General features: G+C 45.2%; 1 protein-coding gene across 1 annotated transcript in view; it reads right to left on the bottom strand.

Annotated features, from left to right (window-relative positions):
* Positions 1–22,084, bottom strand: part of PUM3 (pumilio RNA binding family member 3) — a 170,737-nt gene that overhangs the window by 44,840 nt on the left and 103,813 nt on the right. Inside the window, exons 11-12 of the mRNA XM_030193819.1 lie at positions 12,883–12,981; positions 8,113–8,166 (exon numbers count right to left, since the gene is read on the bottom strand). Coding sequence (XP_030049679.1) covers positions 8,113–8,166; positions 12,883–12,981 — 153 coding nt within the window. The remainder of the gene's footprint in view (positions 1–8,112; positions 8,167–12,882; positions 12,982–22,084) is intronic.

Genomic DNA, 22,084 nt, shown 5'->3' with positions numbered 1-22,084 from the left:
GGCCTCCAAGGACACCAAAAGATGCACTTGGTTCCTCCAGTGCCAATATGCTGGGGGATCTTGCACTGTCCAATATTGCAAAATGCATTTCCGGGCAAGTAAAGTCTGCTTATGGAGGAGCATCACGTTATATTTATTCTGACTCCCATAGGCTCCCAGCACATCTAGAAGCAGCTGTTCTACTTTTCCCAAAACCTTGATTCCCAGCTCTTGTTCTATAAAACGTGTTACCCGGCGCCAAAATGCTTGCACAGCGGGGCATTTCCACAAAGCATTATATAACGTCCCCGAATCTCTCCCACATTTCAGGCAGGTAGGTTCCGTCAACCCCCCCCCCCCCCCCCATATGGAAGAGCTGACTAAGGTGTGAGCAAAACCTAAAAAAATAAATAGAAGAGATATATGCTCTATGAATAATACGATAAGCACATTCTCTTAATCGTGCATCAGTAGTGAGGGTAGGTATACGTGCCACAGATGTTGATATGTCCCAATGTGTCAGAGGAGCCTCCACCTCTCGCTCCCATTTAATTTTCAACCCACTATAATCTTTGGGTGATTTCCTCTCAACAAGGGCTTTATGTAGTAGGGAGACTGATATTTCTCCCTCTCTCAGAGATTGAAAAAACTCCCTGAGCCTCAACCCCATTTGACTACCGAGTGATGTTTGGGGCAGCCTGGATAACTTGCCAAAAAGCAAATCTATTCCCTCAGGATTCCCCCACCTTATTTAAAAGATCTTCAATAGAGACTAACCTCCCCTCAGTAGTTAACAAATGCTCTAATTTAATTATATCTTGATTTGCCCATTGGTTAAAAATTCGGTTGCTAATGCCTGGTTGAAATGATGGGTTGCCCCCCAGTTTGAGCTGGTCAGTAACATCAGGGTCTCTCCCCAGGTTCTGCACTATTAACCTCCACATTGCCTTTAATGGGTTGAGTAACACACTCCCTCGTAACCCCAGAGGTATTTGGGTCCGCTTGTGATGTAATAGCGAGAGTAGCTGGTAGGTATCCGGTAAGCCTACTCATCCTTGTCTCCAACCCCCCACCAGATAGGTAAGTGATAATCTGGCTTTCCGAGAGGACCAACAGAACCAGGTAATTAAAGCTTTACTATCTCTCTGATAGAGCCAAATAGGTAAGTAGTATAGCCATTTTGGGAACACTACTGTCTTGACCAAGCTCACTCTACCCATCAATGATAAGGGCAAGTTCTGCCAACCCTCCAAGATCTTTTTGGTATCTTCCAATAAAGTAGTGACATTATTTGGTGCAATTGTGTCACGTCCATAGGTAGGAGAATGCCCAAGTATCTAAAGGACTTCTTTGCCCATCGCAAGGGGAAGGCCGCCCCCCATTCAGTCACCAATCGAGCTGAAGATGCTAGAGCCTCTGATTTACCTAAATTTAAATGGCCGGCATAGTCCCCATATTCTTTAAAGATTTCCAGTAGGGCGGTTAACGAGTCCTGCGGTTCTGTCAAGTGTACCAAGATGTCATCTGCAAATGCTGCAACTTTAAAGCTTTGCGTGCCCACCGGCACCCAGCGCACCCGCTTGACTATCCGTTATGTCTTTCAGCAACAGATCTAGTGTTAGGACAAATAAAAGGGGGAAGAGAGGGCATCCCTGCCTAGTGCCTCTTAGAATGTTAAAATCGCATGATTCCACCCCATTAACAGAGACTCGCGCCCTCGGATTTGAGTATAAGGTTTTCACCGCTGCTAGAGATCTCCCTATAAATCCATACTTGGCCAGTGTGGCAAATAAAAAATTCCAATAAACCCAGTCGAATGCTTTTTCTGCATCGAAACTAACTAGGAGTGATTGCCAGTGCTTCCTATGTGCATATTCTAAAGAGACCAAAATTTTTCGAAACTTTTTTGCCACCATGCGACCTCGCACAAATCCCACTTGGGATTCGTGGACAAGCTTCGGGAGCACACGTACTATTCAGTTCCCTAGTATTTTAGCAAGAAGCTTGACCTCATAATTCAACAGCGATATGGGGAGGTATGATTCCACTAATGTAGAGTCTTTCCCTGGTTTTGGTAGTACTATAATTCTCGCAGTATTCAACTGCTCAGGTAGGGTTCTGGCGTCCACCAAAGCATTGAACATATCTGTTAAGAGGATCACAATCTCCTCCCCCAGTAATTTATAGAATTCCGCCCGAAACCCATCTATACCAGGGGTCTTCCCCAATTGACTACTACTACTACTACTATTTAGCATTTCTATAGCGCTACAAGGCATACGCAGCGCTGCACAAACATAGAAGAAAGACAGTCCCTGCTCAAAGAGCTTACAATCTAATAGACAAAAAATAAATAAAGTAAGCAAATCAAATCAATTAATGTGAACGGGAAGGAAGAGAGGAGGGTAGGTGGAGGCGAGTGGTTACAAGTGGTTACGAGTCAAAAGCAATGTTAAAGAGGTGGGCTTTCAGTCTAGATTTAAAGGTGGCCAAGGATGGGGCAAGACGTAGGGGCTCAGGAAGTTTATTCCAGGCATAGGGTGCAGCGAGACAGAAGGCGCGAAGTCTGGAGTTGGCAGTAGTGGAGAAGGGAACAGATAAGAAGGATTTATCCATGGAACGGAGTGCACGGGAAGGGGTGTAGGGAAGGACGAGTGTGGAGAGATACTGGGGAGCAGCAGAGTGAGTACATTTATAGGTTAGTAGAAGAAGTTTGAACAGGATGCGAAAACGGATAGGGAGCCAGTGAAGGGTCTTGAGGAGAGGGGTAGTATGAGTAAAGCGACCCTGGCGGAAGATGAGACGGGCAGCAGAGTTTTGAACCGACTGGAGAGGGGAGAAGTGACTAAGTGGGAGGCCAGCAAGAAGCAGATTGCAGTAGTCTAAACGAGAGGTGACAAGGGTGTGGATGAGGATTTTGGAAGAGTGCTCGGAAAGAAAGGGGCGGATTTTACGGATGTTGTAAAGAAAGAAATGACAGGTCTTGGCAATCTGCTGGATATGATCAGAGAAGGAGAGAGAAGAGTCAAAGATGACCCCAAGGTTTCGAGCTGAGGAGACAGGGAGAATGAGAGAGCCATCAACAGAAATAGAAAATGGGGGGAACGGGGAGGTGGGTTTGGGGGGGAAAATGAGAAGCTCGGTTTTGGTCATATTTAATTTCAGGTGGCGTTGAGACATCCAGACAGCAATGTCAGACAAGCACGCTGAAACTTTGGTTTGGTCTATCAGGGGTAGAAAGGTAGATTTGGGAGTCATCAGCATAGAGATGGTAGGAAAAGCCATGGGATGAGATTAATGAACCAAGGGAAGAAGTGTAGATAGAAAAGAGGAGGGGACCAAGAACAGAACCCTGAGGTACGCCGACAGGCAGAGGGATAGAAGTAGAAGAGGATCCACCAGAGTGAACACTAAAAGTGCGGAGGGAGAGGTAGGAAGAGAACCAGGAAAGGACAGAGCCCTGGAATCCAAGTGAGGACAGGGTATCGAGAAGTATGCTGTGATCGACAGTGTCAAAAGCAGCGGAAAGATCAAGAAGAATGAGGATGGAATATTGACCTCTGGATTTAGCCAGTAATAGGTCATTGGAGACTTTAGTAAGCGCAGTTTCGGTTGAGTGGAGAGGGCGAAAACCAGATTGTAGTGGGTCAAGAATAGCATGTGAGGAGAGAAAATCAAGGCAGCGGCGGTGAACAGCACGCTCAAGTAATTTGGAGAGAAAAGGAAGGAGGGAGATGGGTCGGTAATTAGAGGGACAAGTAGGGTCGAGTGAAGGCTTCTTAAGGAGAGGTGTGACCACAGCATGTTTAAAGGCAGCAGGGACAGTCGCAGTGGAAAGTGAGAGGTTGAGAATATGACAGATAAAAGGAATAAGAGCAGGAGAGATGGCATTAAGAAGGTGGGTGGGAATGGGATCAGAGGAACAGGTGGTACATTTTGAGGAAGAAAGGAGAAGTGTAGTTTCCTCAATAGTAACTTCAGGAAAGGAGGAAAGGGAATGAGGGGAAGGAGAGAGAGGGGAACGGACTAGTGGAGGGAGAGGTGGTGAGGTAGAGAAAGCAAGGTTTATCTTTTGAACCTTGTCGTGAAAGAATTCAGCAAGGGTCTGAGGAGATAATGAAGGGGGAGTTGGGGGAGGGGCACCTTGAGGAGAGAGTTCAATGTGGTGAAGAGAAGTCGAGGATTAGAGCCAAGAGAGTTGGTCAGTTGGATATAAGAATCCTGTTTGGCACGTAAAAGAACAGATTGGAAGGAGGTCAGCATGAACTTAAAGTGTAAGAAATCAGCAAGGGCCCGAGATTTCCGCCAGAGGCGTTCGGCGGAGTGGGTACTTTGCTGAATCCCTAAGTGAACCTCCTCTGCTAGTATTGGCTTATTAAGCATCTCAGTATCTGCTGGAGTCACCAATGGCAAGGGCAAATGAGCCCAATAAAGATCACTGGGGAGCCCCGCAACCTCCATGGTATCACATAACTGTCGATAATAGGAGTAGAACTCCTTATTAATTTCCTGATCTGCCTGAACTGTTATACTATGATTCGACTTTAGCGACAACACTCTGGAGGGTGACCTTTTAGTTGCTATAAGGTGCGAGAGGAGGCACCCCCCCCCCCCCCTTTGTCCCGTGCTTATATAGCATATATTTATAATAAATCTGGGATTTGATGGCCCTTTGATGTATGAGCTCATTAAATGCCACCTGTAGTTCCAAAACCTCTGCTTCTGTTCTGAGGAATGTGACTGTCCAAACTGTTGGCGGGCCCATCCTACCTGTCTGTTCAAGCGGAGGATCTCCCTATCTCGAGTCCTCCTTTGGTGGCTTGTATAACTAATGATCTCTCCCCGTAACACCGCCTTCGCTGCCTCCCAGTACAACAGCGGATCTGCTTCATGCTCTACATTATGGATTTTGTAGTCCAACTCTTGAGAAGTCTATCTCGAAAGGCCTGATCTCTGTAAAATTCCACTGAAAAAACCCAACGCCCTGTAGAGGAGGCTGAGACCACTTGACGTCCAAACCCACGCGTGGTCTGAGATAGCATAAGGCCCGATATCTACCTTGAGCACTGAGTTAAAGAACTGCCTTGAGACCAGCATATAATCTATGCGGGCCTGGGTAGAGTGAGTTCGAGACAAGTGTGTGAAATCCCTCTCCTTAGAATGTAATACTCGCCAGACATCCACTAAATCCAACTGGTGGCATAAATTAGGTAAACCTCTGCTGTCATGAAGAGCTCCAGTCCTTCCGGGGTGGGATTTGTCCAACTGAGATCCATTACTGAATTAAAATCCCCTCCTACTAAGACTGCACTTTGGGGGCATGCTAAGAGTTTAGAAGTGACCATCTTATAAAATTGTTTATCATGTTGGTTGGGGGCAAACACATTCCCAATGATTAACTTCTTTCCCCGCACTAACACTTCACATAGTAAGAACCTAACCCCAGTATCCGTAAAGAGAGGCGTAACCTTATCCACCACCCCTTTCCTAAACAGGATTGCTACCCCACCTTTTTCCCCTGGGCCGCTGCTGCAACACAATCACCCACCCACCATTGTTTGAGCTTAGTATGTTCAAGGGCTGATGAGTCTCTTGTAACAAGGCAATATCAATACGGTGACGCTGAAGATGCTGCAGTATTTTTGAACGTTTAATAGGAGTTAATGCCTCCCACATTCCAAGTCACCACCTTCAGCGGTACACCTCACACTAGGACCCATAACATCTCAGATTAATAAACCTAATGGTCGGGGAGGGGTGCCCCAGCCCACATCCCCCCTCAAGATCGCATTCCCCCACAGGCCTCACATGCAAATCTAAGTCCATCCAAACAATCTTCCATTGAATCGCAAAAAGTTCCCCATCCAATTCTAATCCTAAGTATTGACTCCCTCCCAACCCCCCCTCTGCCTGCTATCTCCCACATCCCCAACCATCCCACCTAAGGGTCTCCTATGGAACTGTCACATTAGACACCACCCATCGCATATCCCTCTAAGTATATGCATTTATAGCTTAATTGACCAAAGTGACGGAGAAAAAAAAAGAAAAAAAGAGGCTTATTCTTATAACAACTTAATTCAGCAGCAATCTCACAGCATTGGCCATACACCAGGCTAAGCCTCCAATCTTTGACCATCCAGCGCTCCCCAAGTCCAGTCCGTCCATGGGTTAGCTCATCCCAAATCTAAAGGCCTCCGGGATTATAATGTGATCTCTCCCAGCAAATGATAATAACGGATCTCAAGTCAATGATCTGGACTTTCTCCCTTGGAAGGCCCTGAATCCACCGAACGTAGGAACTCCTGTGCTTCCTCCACTGTATGATAAACTTTGCTTGCTGTTTGATAAGTCACCCTCAATTTAGCTGGGTATTGCAGGGCAAAGCGTATCTTCAAGGCAAAAAGTTTTGCACACACTTGTGAAAATCGCCGCCTTTGAGCTGCAACCGCTGCAGAGTAATCCTGAAAAGATAATATTTTCTTGTTTTTATACTGTAATTCTTGGCCGCTTCTTAGCGCTTGCAAAATAGCTGATAGTGCAAAATTAAGTAGGTGGCAAATCACTACTCTTGGTCTTGGTGGAGATGGTTGGTGGGGTCCCACGCAGTGAGCCCTTTCCACACAGAGGTGCCCACGAGAGGGTTGCAGCTTTAATTGATGTGGCAGCCATGTTTCCAGAAAGTTCCACAGGTCTCCCTCTCTCAATGTTTCTGGTAAGCCCACGAATCTCAGGATGTTCCTTCGGGATCTGTTCTCTAGTCTTCTATTTTCTCTTCATATGCTGCCACCTTATTTTTCAGACGGGCATAATCCTCCTCCATTATGGTTACCCGGTCCTCTAATATCCCATGACGCTGCTGGTATGCTACCAAATCCTTACTGAGCTGCCACATATGGTCTTGTAATTGTTCTAACTTAAGTTCAATTGGGCTCAGTCGCTTATCAAATAGTACCTCCATGGCTCCTGTTACCTTGGCTGCCACCTCTGCTACCCATGCCGAGCCAATTGTGGATGTGGTCGGGCTCACCGGGGCCGCCATTTTGTCCTCGTGCGCTCTGACTTTCTCTTTCTCCTTGCACGGTCCCTTCGCAGCCATGGTGCTTGTGAAAGTTTCTCAAACAGCTCTGGAGTCTGCAGGCAAATGTCTCGGAAACACGTATGCAGGTCTTGTCGGTCGGAAAAAAAAAAAAAAAAAAAAACGATATTGACGGCGGGTTTAGCAGTGTTGTTCAGCACCCGCTCCCGAACATGCCGTCACGTGACCTCGAGAAATGGGACTTTTATATGTCCACAACCTGTTCCTCCTTTCCCTCCAGTTTTAGCTGCTGCCTGCTCCCTGAAATGCAACACTTGGGTTGTCTGTTCTCACATACAGAACACCAATCTTCTCTCTCTCATATAGCCTTAACTAAAACGTTCCTTGATTTCACACTCCTAGTGTGTCCCACACATGCACTACCCATTTCAAATTCCCTCTCTTTCACACATCAATCTCCTTTCCTTGCCTGGAGCCATACTTCTCCCTTCCACACTGGTGGTAGCAATTCTCTTCCAAGCTGGCTACCATTTCCTCTTAGGTGAGAAGCATGCAGCATAGTAGCCAGTTGCACATCCAGCAGAGAAAAAAAACTTGGCTTTGCAGATGAAGCCCAAGGGCCAATAGTTTGCTGTTCATACAGCAACAGCATCTCTCCTCCCCCACCCCAGCTTCTTAAGCACCAAGTGGGCAATTTTATAAATTGGCACCTAGATGTAAATACCAGTTAAGTAACTGCAAAGGGAGGGGGTATATGTAGGTGGAGCATGGGCAGGACAAGGATGGATCTCCAAGTTATGTTTGTAACTTGTAAAACAGTATTACTTATGTGTATCACTTGGCGCGGCAATTTACACCTGCCACTGACATGGCTTAGGTAGTCGCACTTAAACTTAGGTGTGCCAATGCTGACTTACACTAGTATTTTATAATAGAAACTTGGTGCACAGATGGTGTCAGAGAATTTACGTACAACATCTGGGCTTCTAAAATGAGGTGCCAAAATTATAGAATTGCTCCCAAATGCATAGTTTAATATCAGACCCCCAATGGATCAAAAGATTTAAGTACACGTAATAATAACTTATGCTTACTGTGGCAATTTTTTCAATTAATGTCTTCATAGTTTTCACAATGACTTTTCTGTCCTAATGAAGGAGAAACAAAGGTAGTATCAGCACATTGGTCCCTAAAACCTCTTGGCAGCCAAATAACACATCATACTTGTTTTATATTAAAAAGTATTACATTTTTTTTTTTGTTACATTTGTACCCCGCGCTTTCCCACTCATAGCAGGTTCAATGCGGCTTACATATTACATAGCAGGTTCAATGCGGCTTACATATTACATACAGGTACTTATTTGTTCCTGGGACAATGGAGGGTTACGTGACTTGCCCAGAGTCACAAGGAGCTGCCCGTGCCTGCAGTGGGAATCGAACCCAGTTCCCCAGGACAAAAGTCCACCACGCTAACCACTAGGCCACACATATTAGTTTAGGAAAGATAAAATGGAGTGCAAGTACCTGTGAAGAGCTGTGCTCAAACCAAATGCCACTACAGTTACCACCAGCAAGAAAATACAAACAAACCTTACTGACTCTCGGTTTCTTAAAATAATGTAGCTTGTTATGAAGGCAAACTGTGTCACACTTGTGGGGTCTGTAGTGAAAAGTGTAAGACTTAATTCTTTCTGCTCTGGAGGCTGACCAAAATTTGGTTTCGGTTTCAGCTTCAGTGCCAAAACCAGTCTGAAATTCTAAGTCACCCATGTTTCCATGTGGAAAAATGCAAAGTGATACACACTGAAAAGAATAATATGAATCATAGTTACCTGATGAAGGGTCCACCTTAGGAGTCAGCACCCAAGAAAACTACTGAGGTGCTATTGTAGACAATACACTGAAACCTTCTGCACAGTGTGTGGTGGGAGCCAAAAAAGCAAACAGAATGCTAGGAATTATTAGAAAAGGGATGGAAAATAAGACCAAGATCATTGTAATGCTTCTGTATTGCTCCATGGTACGACCTCACCTTGAGTAGTGTGTTCAATTCTGATCGCTGTATCTCAAAAAAGATTTAGCGGACTTAGACAAAGTTCAAGAAGACTGACCAAAATGATAAAGGGATGGAACTCCTCTCATATGAAGAAAGACTAAAGAGGTTAGGGCTCTTCCGCTTGGAAAAGAGACGGCTAAGAGGTGATACGATTGAGGTCTTCAAACCCTTCAGTGGTGTAGAACTGGTAAAAGTGAATCGATTTTCACTCTTTCAAGGGGACATTCAATGAAATTACATGGAAATGCTTTTAAAAACAAATAGGAATAAATTGTTTTTCAAAGAACAGTTAAGCTCTGGAACTCACTTCCAAAAGATGTGGTAACAGTGGTTAGCATATCTAGGTTTAAAAAAGATTTGGACAAGTTCCTGGAGGAAAAGTCCACAGTCTGTTATTCAGATAAATATGGGGGAAGCCACTGCTTGCCCTGGGATTGGTAGCATGGAATGCTGCTACTATTTAGGTTTCTATCAGGTACTTGTGACCTGGATTGGCCACTGTTAGAAGCAGGATACTGGGGGCTAGACAGACTACTGTCTAACCAAGTATGGCTATTCTTATGTCCATTTTGGCTGAAAACGCTGGTGCATTTTCAGCTGAAACCAAACCTTCCCACCCTGACCAAAACCGCTGCTCACTGCATCACCTTCCAACCAAAACCACTGCCATCGTTCCACCACCCCTAGGCCCTCCCCAGGCCTATTTTAGGAGTACTGGTGGTCTAGCGGCCTAACTGGGGAGGAGCGATCCCCAGTTGCTCCTGCCCCTGCTGTGTCCGCCATCAAAATGGCAGCTGAGACCTTCAGTTGTTCCTGCCTATACTAGCTCCAATCTCAAAAGGGCTACCACAACCAGCAGCAGTCTTGTTAGGCTGCTGTTTAAGGTCTTGGCAGCCATTCTGACAGCGGAGACAACAGGGATAGGAGCAACTGGGAATCACTCCTGCTCTCTTCCCCCAGTCAGGCCACTAGATCACCAAGGTTTAAGGGAGGCCGGGGGGGGGGGGGGGGGGGGCTGACAGGTGGATCTTGGACGAAGGCACTGTTTTGTGACAGTGGGGAGTATGTGCTGTTTTGTGGGGTGTCTGGCTGGTTTTGGTTTAAGCCAAAACTGAATGGCAAATTTTGGCTATAGATTTGGTTTTGGCTGAAATCGAAAAGCCTCATTTCCGTCGGCCTCTATCCTACTCACTACATCAGTACAATAACCAACATACAAACTCGTCAGTATTCTCTCAGTGATGAAAGCTTCCTAGCCAGATGTATAGAGCCCCTTCAACAATATTGTGAACAGATTCTGGAGCTAACATCAGGTGGGGAAAAGGCCCTGCCACTGTATCTAAAAGCATGAAGACCTATAAGGAATTTAGAATATTTCAATATTCTTTTCACTTGAAAGCATGGGGAACTTACCAACTGAAAGTTGCTAAGGTAGCACATGTGAAATGATGCTTCTGGTCTTGGTGCAGTTCCTATTACAGCAGACACTAAGAGGGTAATTCTACAAAATGGGTGCCAGAATGTACATGCCAGCTACACATATACATGTTTAGAATAATGGAATACACATATGTAAAAGCTCAAAATCTGCCTAAGCACTATTCTGTAAATACAGTATGTGCATATTTTCCAGATAGGTGTACACATGGGTGGAGTCTCAGCTTTTGTTAAGTGCTTTTCTTAACAATCTAGGCCCAAGCATTTATACTCTATGGCTGACATTAAGTAGCCTAAGTTGAATGCACATTTTTTGCCTGTTACACAAGTGTTTCATAAAAGAAAGTAAATAGGTGCCTACTTTCTTTTAAGCTCCAGAAGGATGCCCTCTTCGTGCCCTTTTATATAATTGCCCAGCATGTGGCTCTGCTGAAGATAAACACTGAACAGACTGGGATTCTAAAATTCCTTCAAGACAATCAACACTTTCCATTCCCAACATAAACAATTTTAAACTTGAAGAAGGGCAAAAATGCACGGTGTGTGTATTTTTTTATTTTATTTATTTTTGTTACATTTGTACCCCGCGCTTTCCCACTCATGGCAGGCTCAATGCAGCTTACATGGGGCAGTGGAGGGTTAAGTGACTTCCCAGAGTCACAAGGAGCTGCCTGTGCCTGAAGTGGGAATCGAACTCAGTTCCTCAGTTCCCCAGGACCAAAGTCCACCACCCTAACCACTAGGCCACTCCTCCACTCCCATGCCTGTGGAATCCTCTCACTCTTCCTCTACCCAGTAGTTCTCTCTCTCCTTTTCCAGTCCCCCAGCAGCTCTTTCCTCCATAATTCCAAGCAGGCCAGAAACACCATCCCTATATTTGTGGACCTACTTAGGGTGGGGGCATGCCCTGCTCATCCCAAATTTCAATTAGAGGCAAAGACTCCACCTCATAGACACTGAATGGGGTAAATGGTACTGTCATGTCACCTTACAATTAAATCGACTAGCTTCAAGCTAGAGAATTACACAGGGTCAAAGTTCGTCTCCCGTTCCCACGGGCTCTATCCCTGTCCTTTCCAAGTTCCTGCAGGCCCTCCCCTGTCCCCTCCCCATTCCCACAGGCTCTGTCTTCATCTGCAGAAGCCTCAAACAATTATGACTTTATATTTAAATCTTTTTTAAAAGTATAGAAAGGAACAATATTCTGTGCAACTGTGGTTTATAAGTCACAAATAGAAAACAATAACAACGAGCAACTAAAAAGCCTCCCACCCCCTCTACCCTTTCAACCTCAATAACAGTTGACTTCTGCTACCCCGAGAAACCTAAATACACCCTGTTAAAGGAATACAAAATACAACCCATTCTGTATGCCCTACTGGGGGAGAAATATGCCCTATGAACACTGTTATGATTTTTCAATCTGTAGATGAATAATAAGTCATTCACAATCTCAGGATTCAGTCTAGCTCTCCTGTCTTTCACAGTCCTTCCTGCAATAGAAAAGTCTTCTCAGAAGATGTGCTGGTAGCAGGAATGCACAGTGTCCCCTGTGTAAATTTTGACAGTTGTAGGCCGCACTTTGCTTGTTTTTCCAAAAAATGAATCATCGTCTGCATCACTCGAACATAAATAAGAGGCCCTTTTACTAAGGTGCGTAGGCACCTATGCGAGTTCAACGCACATCAATTTGGAACTACCATCCGGCTACCGCGTGCCCTGGGCAGTAATTCCATTTTTTACACGAGTCAGATACGTGTGGCAGAAAATAATTTTTATTTTGTACTATGTGGTGCTAACTGGGTGAAAATCGGCAATGTACGCATGCTGACGATTACCGCCCGGTTAACACATGAAACCTTACCGCTAAGTCAATGGGTGGCGGTAAGGTCTCAGGCCCAAAATAGACACGCACTGATTTTTATTTTGCCGCACATACATTTCTGACAAAGGGCATTTTTTGCAGGTGCACTGAGCAATGGACCTGAGCGCATCCAATACACACATCTACACCAGCGCAGGCCATTTTTCAGCACACCTTAGTAAAAGGACCCCTAACTGTCCAATTCATTAACAGCCTTCAAAGTAGAGAATGACACGGCAACAAGTTTTTCCCCATCACTGCGGGCTCTGTCCCCACCCCGTCCCATTCTCTACTCCAAGCAAACATATTTTTGAACACCTTTAAATATGCAGGAGAGCTGATTTACTCTATCACACTTGGACATGGTCCTTTCAAAACAGGGCAGTATGGGGCTCTGGGGAAATAGAAAACTTTGGTTTCTAGTGCTGCAAGTCCATTTTTTCACAAGTCACCAAGTCTGTTCTTAGTTTGTAGAAGGCAGTCTGCTGTCATTTCACACTTTACCTTAGGCGTGCCATCCCATATCCCATGCATGGCAACTCGGGCACCATCATGTGTATGTGCCATGTAGATCAGGGCTTCTCGGATTCCCTCAATCATTTCCTGAGAAAGACACAAGAGATTTTTTTTCTTTTTTTAAGATGGTGAAAATAACCATTAATAACAGCACATTAACTTCTGTATATTTACCAGCTTAGATATCAATCCTGGCACAATCCAGTTTTATTCAACTAGCTGCAGTGTTCCTTAGAACTCAAACAACAATATTTCCCTCTCTGAACTTTAATGCCGAAAATGGTAAGACTCACTGGGGTTAACGAGTCCAAATAAGATTTTTTTTTTGCATATGACATGAATGAACTTTACTTCCTATATAATAATTCTCACCTCCAATGTTCTAAGGCTGCCTGGGACCATGGCTTCCACTGGAGGTGGTCTGCTTCATGGAGCAGATCAAAGTGACGTCAGCAGCAAACAGCGACCCAGGCAGGGGGAGGAGTAACAGCCAGGGGGAGGAGTAGGCAGCAGCAAACAGCGACCCAGGCAGGGGGAGGAGTAGCTCCGTGTGTTTCCCTACTCCTTCCCCTGCCTAGGAATCGCACCAGACTGGTTGCCAACCTCCCGAACCACACATGCACACTAACCACCCTCAAAAAACCGCTGCAGCCCTCCCTCTCCTCTCCAAGTCTGGATTCGGACTGTCGGAGAAAACGAAGAGGGAGGGTGGCGAGATGGCAAGCGAGAGGCTGCGCCGAATGTCCAATGTGGAGGAGGCGGGTGAGGGATCAGACCGGGGGTCGGGGTCCACTCGGAAGAGGGGGGAGGGAAAGACCAGCGGGTCCGACTCCAGCGCATCCGTCATCCCCGTTCACTCACAACAAAGCAAGCAAACCTAGGAGATGCTGCAGGATGTCTAATAGACAGGAGTGGAACGCAGCCCTCATTGGCATACATTCAAAAACAAGCAAACCTAGGAGCTCCTGCTGCACACTGTCGTTTTAAAATTGTTGATAGACAGTGCCTTAAAACGTCAAGGACAAAAGGAGGGGGGAGACAGACAGACCCTGCAACTGGGAGGGAGGGGGAGGGGGGAGAAACACGGAGGACCCTGCAACTGGGACGCAGGGGGGGGGGGGGGACCCTGATGACCCTGGAACTGGGAGGGAGGGTGGACCCTGGCACATACTCTCATTCTTGCACACACACTCGCATCTAGTCTCACTCTCTCCCTGTCACACACTCACACACACTCGCACATTCACTCTCTCTCGCACAGTCACTCAAACATACATACTCCCAGGAAAACCTTGCTAGTGTCAGTTTCCTTTAAAACAGAAACGGGCCTTTTTTACTAGTAAGAACATAAGTATTGCCATATTGGGACAGACTGAAGGTCCATCAAGCTCAGCATCCTGTTTCCAACCGTGGCCAATCCACATTACAAGTACTTGGCAAGATCCCAAAAGAGTACAATACATTTTATGCTGCTTATCCTAGAAATAAGCAGTGGACTTTCCCCTTATAAGCTGAGGTATGTTAGGTGTGGTCTCAGTCTTTCATAGTAATATAGTAGATTACATCGGATAATGACTTGTAAAGTCCATCAAGTCTGCCCAAAAAGATAAACTCAGATTATAAGGTACGATGCAATACTACATATGCAAACTTGATCTTGATTTGACCTTGCCATTTTCAAGGCACAGACTATAGAAGTCTGCCCGACACTGGCCTTGTTCTCTAACTACATAAGCGGTCACTGAAGCCCCACTCCAGCCATAATCAGGGCACAGACAACAGAAGTCTGCCTGGCACTGACTTTGCTTCCCAATTACTGGAGCTGCTAAGCAATGCTAAGTTTATTTGGTTCCATTCTTTCAATGCAGGATTCCTTTCAGTTTATCCCACTAATTTTTTAATTCCGTTACTGTTTTCATGTCCACCACCTCCTGTGAAAGGGCATTCCAGGTATCTACCACCCTCTCCATAAGAAAAGTATTTCCTGACATTATTCCTGAGTCCGCCCCCCTGCAACCTCAATTCATGTCCTTTTTGACTTCTAGTGCAGGGTTGGCATTAAAGGGGAGAAGGGGGGAAGGGGGGCAAACAGGGCAGTCGCCCTGGGCCCCACAGCTAAAGAGGGCCCCATGGTCCACCATCTCTTCCCCTTCCTCCCCAGTTCAACTTACATGTCCCATCCCTCTTTCATGCAACTTTGTTTCTATTTGAGTGGAATGTGGCAGAGGGAAAGTTCAGGGGCAGGCCACAGACAACATAAGAATTGTTGCTGGCAACCTGTGTAGAGAGAGCAAGGGCGTAGATATGGGTGGGCCTGGCTGGGCCCAGGCCCACCCAATTTCAGCCCAGGCCCGCCCAGCGCCAGCCCCAGCTCCCACTGCCGGCCACTGCTGCTTTTCCTGTTGAGCAGCAGGGCCGGCGCTACAAAAAGAAGCGCTAACGGCGCTAAGGACGAAAAATGTTTAAAAAAAAAAAAAGCGCGGCACCGGCAGGCACTGTCTTGGCAGCCTTGAGGCATTGGCTGCTGGCTCGCAGGCTCCACCCGTTTCCTACGTCACTGCCCCTGGAGCGACGCAGGGGCAGTAACGTAAGAGACGGGAGGAGCCTGCGAGCCAGCAGCCAATGCCTCAAGGCTGCCTAGACAGTGCCTGCCGGTGCCGTGCTTTTTTTTTTTTTAAACATTTTTCGTCCTTAGCGCCGTTAGCGCTTCTTCTTTTTGTAGCGCCGGCCCTGCTGCTCAACAGGAAAAGCAGCAGTGGCCGGCAATGGGGGCGGGCCTCGTCGAGGAAAAGAGGGAAAACAGATGGAAGGATGGCAGAGAATGAGGGAAAAAACATGGAAGGATGGCAGAGAATGAGGGAAAAAACATAGAAGGATGGCAGAGAATGAGGGAAAACATGGAAGGATGGGGAGAAAGAGGGAAAACATGGAAGGATGGGGAGAAAAGAGGGAAAACAGATGGAAGGATGGCAGAGAAAGAGGGAAAACAGATGGAAGAGGGAAACAGATGGAAGGATGGCAGAGAAAGAGGGAAAACATGGAAGGATGGGGAGAAAGAGGGAAAACATGGAAGGATGGCAGAGAAAGGGAAAACAGATGGAAGGATGGGGAGAGAAAGAGGGAAAACGGATGGATGGGGAGAGAGACTCTGGATGGAAGGATGGGGAGAGAAAGGGGAGAGACTGGAAGGATGCAGAGAGAAAGGGACACTGAACAGAAAAGGGTAGAGTGATACAGAGACACTGGTTAGAAAGAGGGAGAGAGAGACATTAGATGGAAGGATCAGGAGAGAGGGTAGATGGATGGAAGGATGGGGAGAGAAAGAGGGAAGACTATGGATGGAAGGGTAGGGAGAAAGAGGTGACACTGGACGGAAGGATGCAGAAAGAAAGAGGGGAGACTACTGGAAGGATGGGGAGAGAGAGGGGAGACTGGAAGGATGGGGAGAGAAAGAAGAGAGCTGCTGGATGGAAAAGGAGAGTAGTGAAAGACTGGAGAATAAGAGGAAAGGGCATGGGGAGAATAAGGGTGAGAAAAAGATGAAAAGCCATAAGTAGATGAAGGAAATTAAAGAATGGATAGTAAGAATGAATTAAATCAGGACAGAGAGAGAGGCAGAAAAATATTGAAGAAAGCAAAGAAAAAGGAGAGAAAAATGAGAAATGGCCAGGAAACCGTGGCAGAAGAGTTAAGCGAAAACGAAGGAAAGCAGAATCTAGAGACTGGGAGCGACACAATGAGAAAAAGTAAATGGCCTTACAAGAAAGGTAAAGAAAATAATTTTATTTTTAATTTAGGATAAAGTAATATGGTACCTGTGTTAATGAAGTTTCAGAGACCAATACTTCCTTCCTTAGGTCAGGCGAGGATACCATAACAGCATTATACTGACCTGAGGCAGGAGGTTTTGGCCTCTGAAAGCTCACTGAAAAGGGTGTTAGGCTATTAAATAAATTTTCTGAAATCTGATGCACTGAAAAGCAGCACTTTACCCTGTGTGACAAATGCATCTGATTAGCGTGACTAAATTTTGCTGGGGGAGGGGGGGGTACAGAGAAAATTTTGTGCCCACCCACTTTGGGTTCAGGCCCATCCAAAATTGGCAGTCTGGCTACGCCACTGAGAGAGAGACACGTTTTAAGATATAAAGAGAGAAAGTGTGTATGCGTGTGCGGTTAAAAGAGAGAAAGGGAGATGCTGAATCGGGGGGTGGGGGGAGGGGGTTTAAGAGAGAGAAAGGGAGATGCTGAATCGGGGGGTGGGGGAGGGGGTTTAAGAGAGAGAAAGGGAGATGCTGAACCGGGGGGGGGGGGGGGGGGGGGGTTAAGAGAGAAAAGGAGATGCAAATTTGGGGAGGGGGTTTAAGAGAGAGAGGGCGAGGGAGATGCTGAATCAGGGAGGGGGCTAAGAGAGCAAGGGAGATGCTGAATTGGGGGAGGGGGGAGAAGAAAAAGAGAAAGATAAGGAGAGATGCTGGACCGGGGTAGAAGAGAGATAAAACAGGAAGGTGCTGGGGGATGGAAGGAATGGCCAGGGAGATGGCAGGCGACAGAGCTGAGGGAGGAGAGATAGAGAAGAGATGCTGGACTACAAGAGTGGAGAGAGGTAGGAGAGATGCTGGGAATGATGATCAGAACTAGCACATGACATGGGGACAAAGTTTTCCCCCATCCCTGCAAGCTCTGTCTGATCCCATCTGCACATGCCTTGAACAATTATGATTTTATATTTAAATAAATCATTTTATTAAAGTATAAAAAGAAACAATATTCTGTACAACTGTTTTATAAATCAAATACAGAACAAGGATCAACATAACCCATCTCCCCTTACAAATAAGCCCTCCACTATTGGGAAAACTGAATTAGCCAAATTACTACAGAATGCTACATAGCATTGGTTTGGCATCTCTTTCCCTTCTCTTCTCTCTTCCCTCTCCCTGCAGGTCCAGCACCTCTCTCCCGTCCCTCCAGAAACCCCCCTCCCACGGGTCCAACACCTCTTTTTCTTCCCTCCAGTCCTCCCTCAAGGGTCCAGTGCATCTCTCCTTTCCCTCCAGCCACCTGCATGTGTCCAGTGCCTCTCTCCCTTCTCTCCAGCAACCCCCATGAGTCCAGCACCTCTCGCCCTCCAATGGCCCCCCCTATGGATCCAGTGCCTCTCCCTCTTCCCTTCCGCACCCCCTCACAGGTCCAGCGCCTCTCTCACTTCCCTCTAACCTCCCCCATGGGTCCTGCACCTCTCTCCCTTCCCTCCAGCTTCAGCCATTCTGGCGGGGCCAGCACCTCTCTCCCTTCCTTTCAGCACCTGCCCCCTCCCGGAGGGTGCAGCATCTCTCCCTTCCTTCCAGTGCCCCACGGGTCCAGAACTCTGTCTTCCTCCTTCACCCTCTCTCACCGTGGTATTTACCTTATGAAGCCAGCAGCCACCAATAGGATCCCCACAGGCCTGCTCCAGGGCCTTCCCTCTGCCGGGTCCCATCTTCTGATTCAACTCCCTGTTTTTGCACCAGATACATGACCTGACATTCCTATTCACATTGAGGGAAGGGGGGAGAGGGTATCAAAGGGAAGAAGGCATGTATGTGACCATGCACAGTTCAGTCTCTCTTGATCCTGTGCCTCTGGTGGCTTTGATCAAGCTACCCATGCCATGCTTCCAGGCTGCTATCTCCCACTGGGACGGGCAAGTCTGGAAGAGAGGGGGCAAAGTTTCATTTTGACTGAATACATTGCCCTCTCTGGCTCGAGGGGGGGGGGGGGGGGCAACTGGGAGAGAGAAGGAATGACAAAAAAAAAAAAAGAAGAGGACCGATACTCTCTGCCTCACCTCCTATGTGGTGCCACAGACCCAGCTTGCTGTGCACTGTGGTGGCCTTTTCCTACTACACAGTGCAACTACCAGTACATTGCAGACTCCAACCCTGTGCACTATTGCTGTGTGCATTATTATTCTTCTGGGCAAGCAGGTCAGGGCCTTGGTTAGAACCCCACCTTCCCAGCTGTTACTGCTATGCTGATCATTTTCAAGTCTGAGACCAATCATCCTCACCTGGCTGCTGCATAAAAACTGGATTTTCTATTAACAGTTTTTAACTTCTGGAAGGTGGCCTAGCCATAGGGAAAGAGAAAGCAGAAGACAAATAAACCCAGCCAGATGAGCTGAAAACGAGCCAAACTGGAAAACCCTATCAACACAAATTCCACTGAAACTAAAACTAAAACATTCAGCACTGCAATTAGAAATAAGGAATAGTGGCAGCATTAATGAAAAGTCCATGTATAGCTCCAGGATGAGAAGCCCGCTCTGGTCATTATAGCATAAGGAGAACTGCTATTTTATGAGATATTTATTATTCTCTTGGCCTTATTCTTCATTTCTCACTTTTGCACGAATATACATTTCAAGTTATGCTCTGGTGCATCTTATGAAATAAAGAACACACCCTCAGTTTTCAAGCCTAAGTAGTTGAATAAATTAAGCATGATTGTAGCTTTATTAGGATTTATTAGCCGCCTTTATGGAGAGATTCACCCAAGGCAGTGCACAGCAGGTACAGCTTGATATAAAACTTACAAATTGTTAACAGCATAACAATACTAAAATGACCAAATACAAGCAAAAATATATTCAGTGAAGTAAATCTGGAGATAACAAATTATTTTTCTGATATTGTATCATATCACTAGGATTCAAACATTTAGCAGCACTGTAACATAATCACACAACAGAAATATAATGAATGTTGGCAAAATACAAAAGGTACCAAAAATGTAGTATGGAAGAACACTTATAGAAGATATGATACTCACGATATGAGAACAATACAAAAGAAACACTAGGCACACATTAGAACATTTAAGTAACAGATATGATGCTAACGCTGTTCATACAGTACAATGTGCAGAACAGAGAGGGTCCAAAGTACAGAACAAAGTCCAAATAGCAAAAAAAAAGCACCAAGAGCCTTCAAAAAAAAAAGGGACACAGTTCCTTTAATCGTATGGCTTGAACACCAGTGTTCCATAAAATGACCCGACAGGGGCCATGTTTCAGTGCACAGCGCCTGTGTCAGGAATAAAATGTGTAACAGCATCAAAATGATGAAATGTGCAGAGAACAAAATTTCTCCCTTGCATATATTAACAGCAGAGACGGTGCCTTTGTAGTAAGATCTATGAAACAAAACCATTTTTGACAGCTCTTTGGTGCTTTTTTTTTTGCTATTCATACAGTGCAATGAAACATCTTAATAAGAAGCCAAGAGGCAAGTGCATTTGAGATACATAAGCAGGCAAGGTAGGTGGGTACAAAGTTATTGGAATAAATAGATGGTACTGAAACTAGATGAACTGGCCTAGATATTTAAGTTAGATGTCTAATTTAATATCCCATTAGGGTGATGCCTCACAGGATTCAGATGGCAGCCAACAAAGCAGCACCCATGCATTACTAAAATTCATAACAGTGGGTGACTGATTTGATTTACAGCACTTGATATTCCATCTTTCACAATACCAACTCACCTATACAATAAGACAAATCTCCCATGGAGCCATTAAATGAAAAGATCATAAAAGCTTGTTTTTCTCAACAGGCATCTGGTGTTTTACCACCACCAAGGGCAGATGACGACCCTATAGATGTATGCCTCGTTTGTGTAACACCACTGAAAGCTGAATCCTGATCCTGTGAACTAGCTGCAGCAACCTGAAATGATGCATTTATTTCCTGGCGTTTTTCCTCAAAATGAATCATGAAATCAGAACTCATTTACCTACCCTCATCTCCCAATAGCAATCCTACTAATCTATACAATCTCACTGTATGATGCCCAACTTGGAGACTTTATGATTAATATAATCCCTCTTAGCCAAATAAATCTTGCCCAATATCTACACTTCTCCCTATCCTCTAAACTACAGCTCTTTCTCCATGCTTTTTCAAAATGTCACGATTGAGTTCTAAGCAAAGCCAGCTCCATGTTATAGCATGCTTGTGACTGTCCAACATTCTGTCACATCTTCTGATGAGCAAATAACCGTGCAATGAGTTCCTTACATTTAGACTCCCACACCTTAACTTGCCTGTGGAAGGAGGAGTTCTCAACATAGGATTCCACTTTAGCATATGCTCCCTGTAGATTAAGATTCTGATAAATGCACCAATTTACTTTCCACACATCAACAACTGTATTTTTAAAACCACCACTTCCCAATCTCACCTTAAAATGGATAAAATGGTGTTCTGACCAAGGTACTGAAACAATCCTGACCCTGACTTGATGTTTCCAAATACCCAAGGTTTAAAAAATGGCATCCAAAGTTAGTTTTACAGCTCTTGCACATTCTCTCTGTAATATTTTTTAGATGTTTCACTTTTATGAGTCTTGCTTGTAAATGTACCTACCCCACTGATTTGTATGTGGTTTAATATCTCCCATCACTTTTTATGGTTCACATAGATATTCTTTCAGCAACACTTAACATTTTTTACCTTTATACATGTTTTTCTTTACATATTTTTTCACATATCTTTTTTGGTTCAATATTTCTCCACACTTCTTTGATTATCTATCTCTTTTCACTGACTTATGGGTTGTTTCTCATCTATGTATCATAGATCGGCTTATTTGATTACTTGATTATCTATATTTTACATATTTTTTCTGTGTCTGTTTTTATGAGAACCCCCTGACGAAGGATTTGGAGCTGAAAAACAGCGTGTGTTGGGTCTACTGAACATACTGCATCGCTCATGTTTATTGCTGTACACTTGGTACCACATTTGCCTGACTAAATTTTTAATTTTAACAGACTTTTTCTGGTAACCACCACCTTTTTGTTTGCCCATGTTGTATTTGTGGAGTGTTTGGTTTTCTTCCCTTTTTTGAAATCCAAAGTTACTTCCCAAGATATGCACAGGCATATCAAGTAAATCCATCACCCAAGAAAAAAAATCATCCAGGCAGATAGCAATACTTTTACAGGAATGTTAAAATCCTCAAGTACTACAAAGTCAGAGTACTTTAACTTAAAAGGCAAATCTGTTCCAGCAACTCAACATTACCTAGTGGGGTCAATAAGCCCACCAGCAAGTGAAAGACCAGCACCTGGCTCACCTGAATTAAAGCTTCACCCCATTTAAATGGTGCACTTTTCAACATCTGAACACAGAAAAGAGAACTGTA

The sequence above is a fragment of the Microcaecilia unicolor genome, chromosome 2 (assembly GCF_901765095.1).
Source record: "Microcaecilia unicolor chromosome 2, aMicUni1.1, whole genome shotgun sequence".
NCBI classification, from domain to species: domain Eukaryota; kingdom Metazoa; phylum Chordata; class Amphibia; order Gymnophiona; family Siphonopidae; genus Microcaecilia; species Microcaecilia unicolor.
Note: the sequence above shows the minus strand (reverse complement) of the source record. Positions and strands in the feature narration are given on the sequence as shown.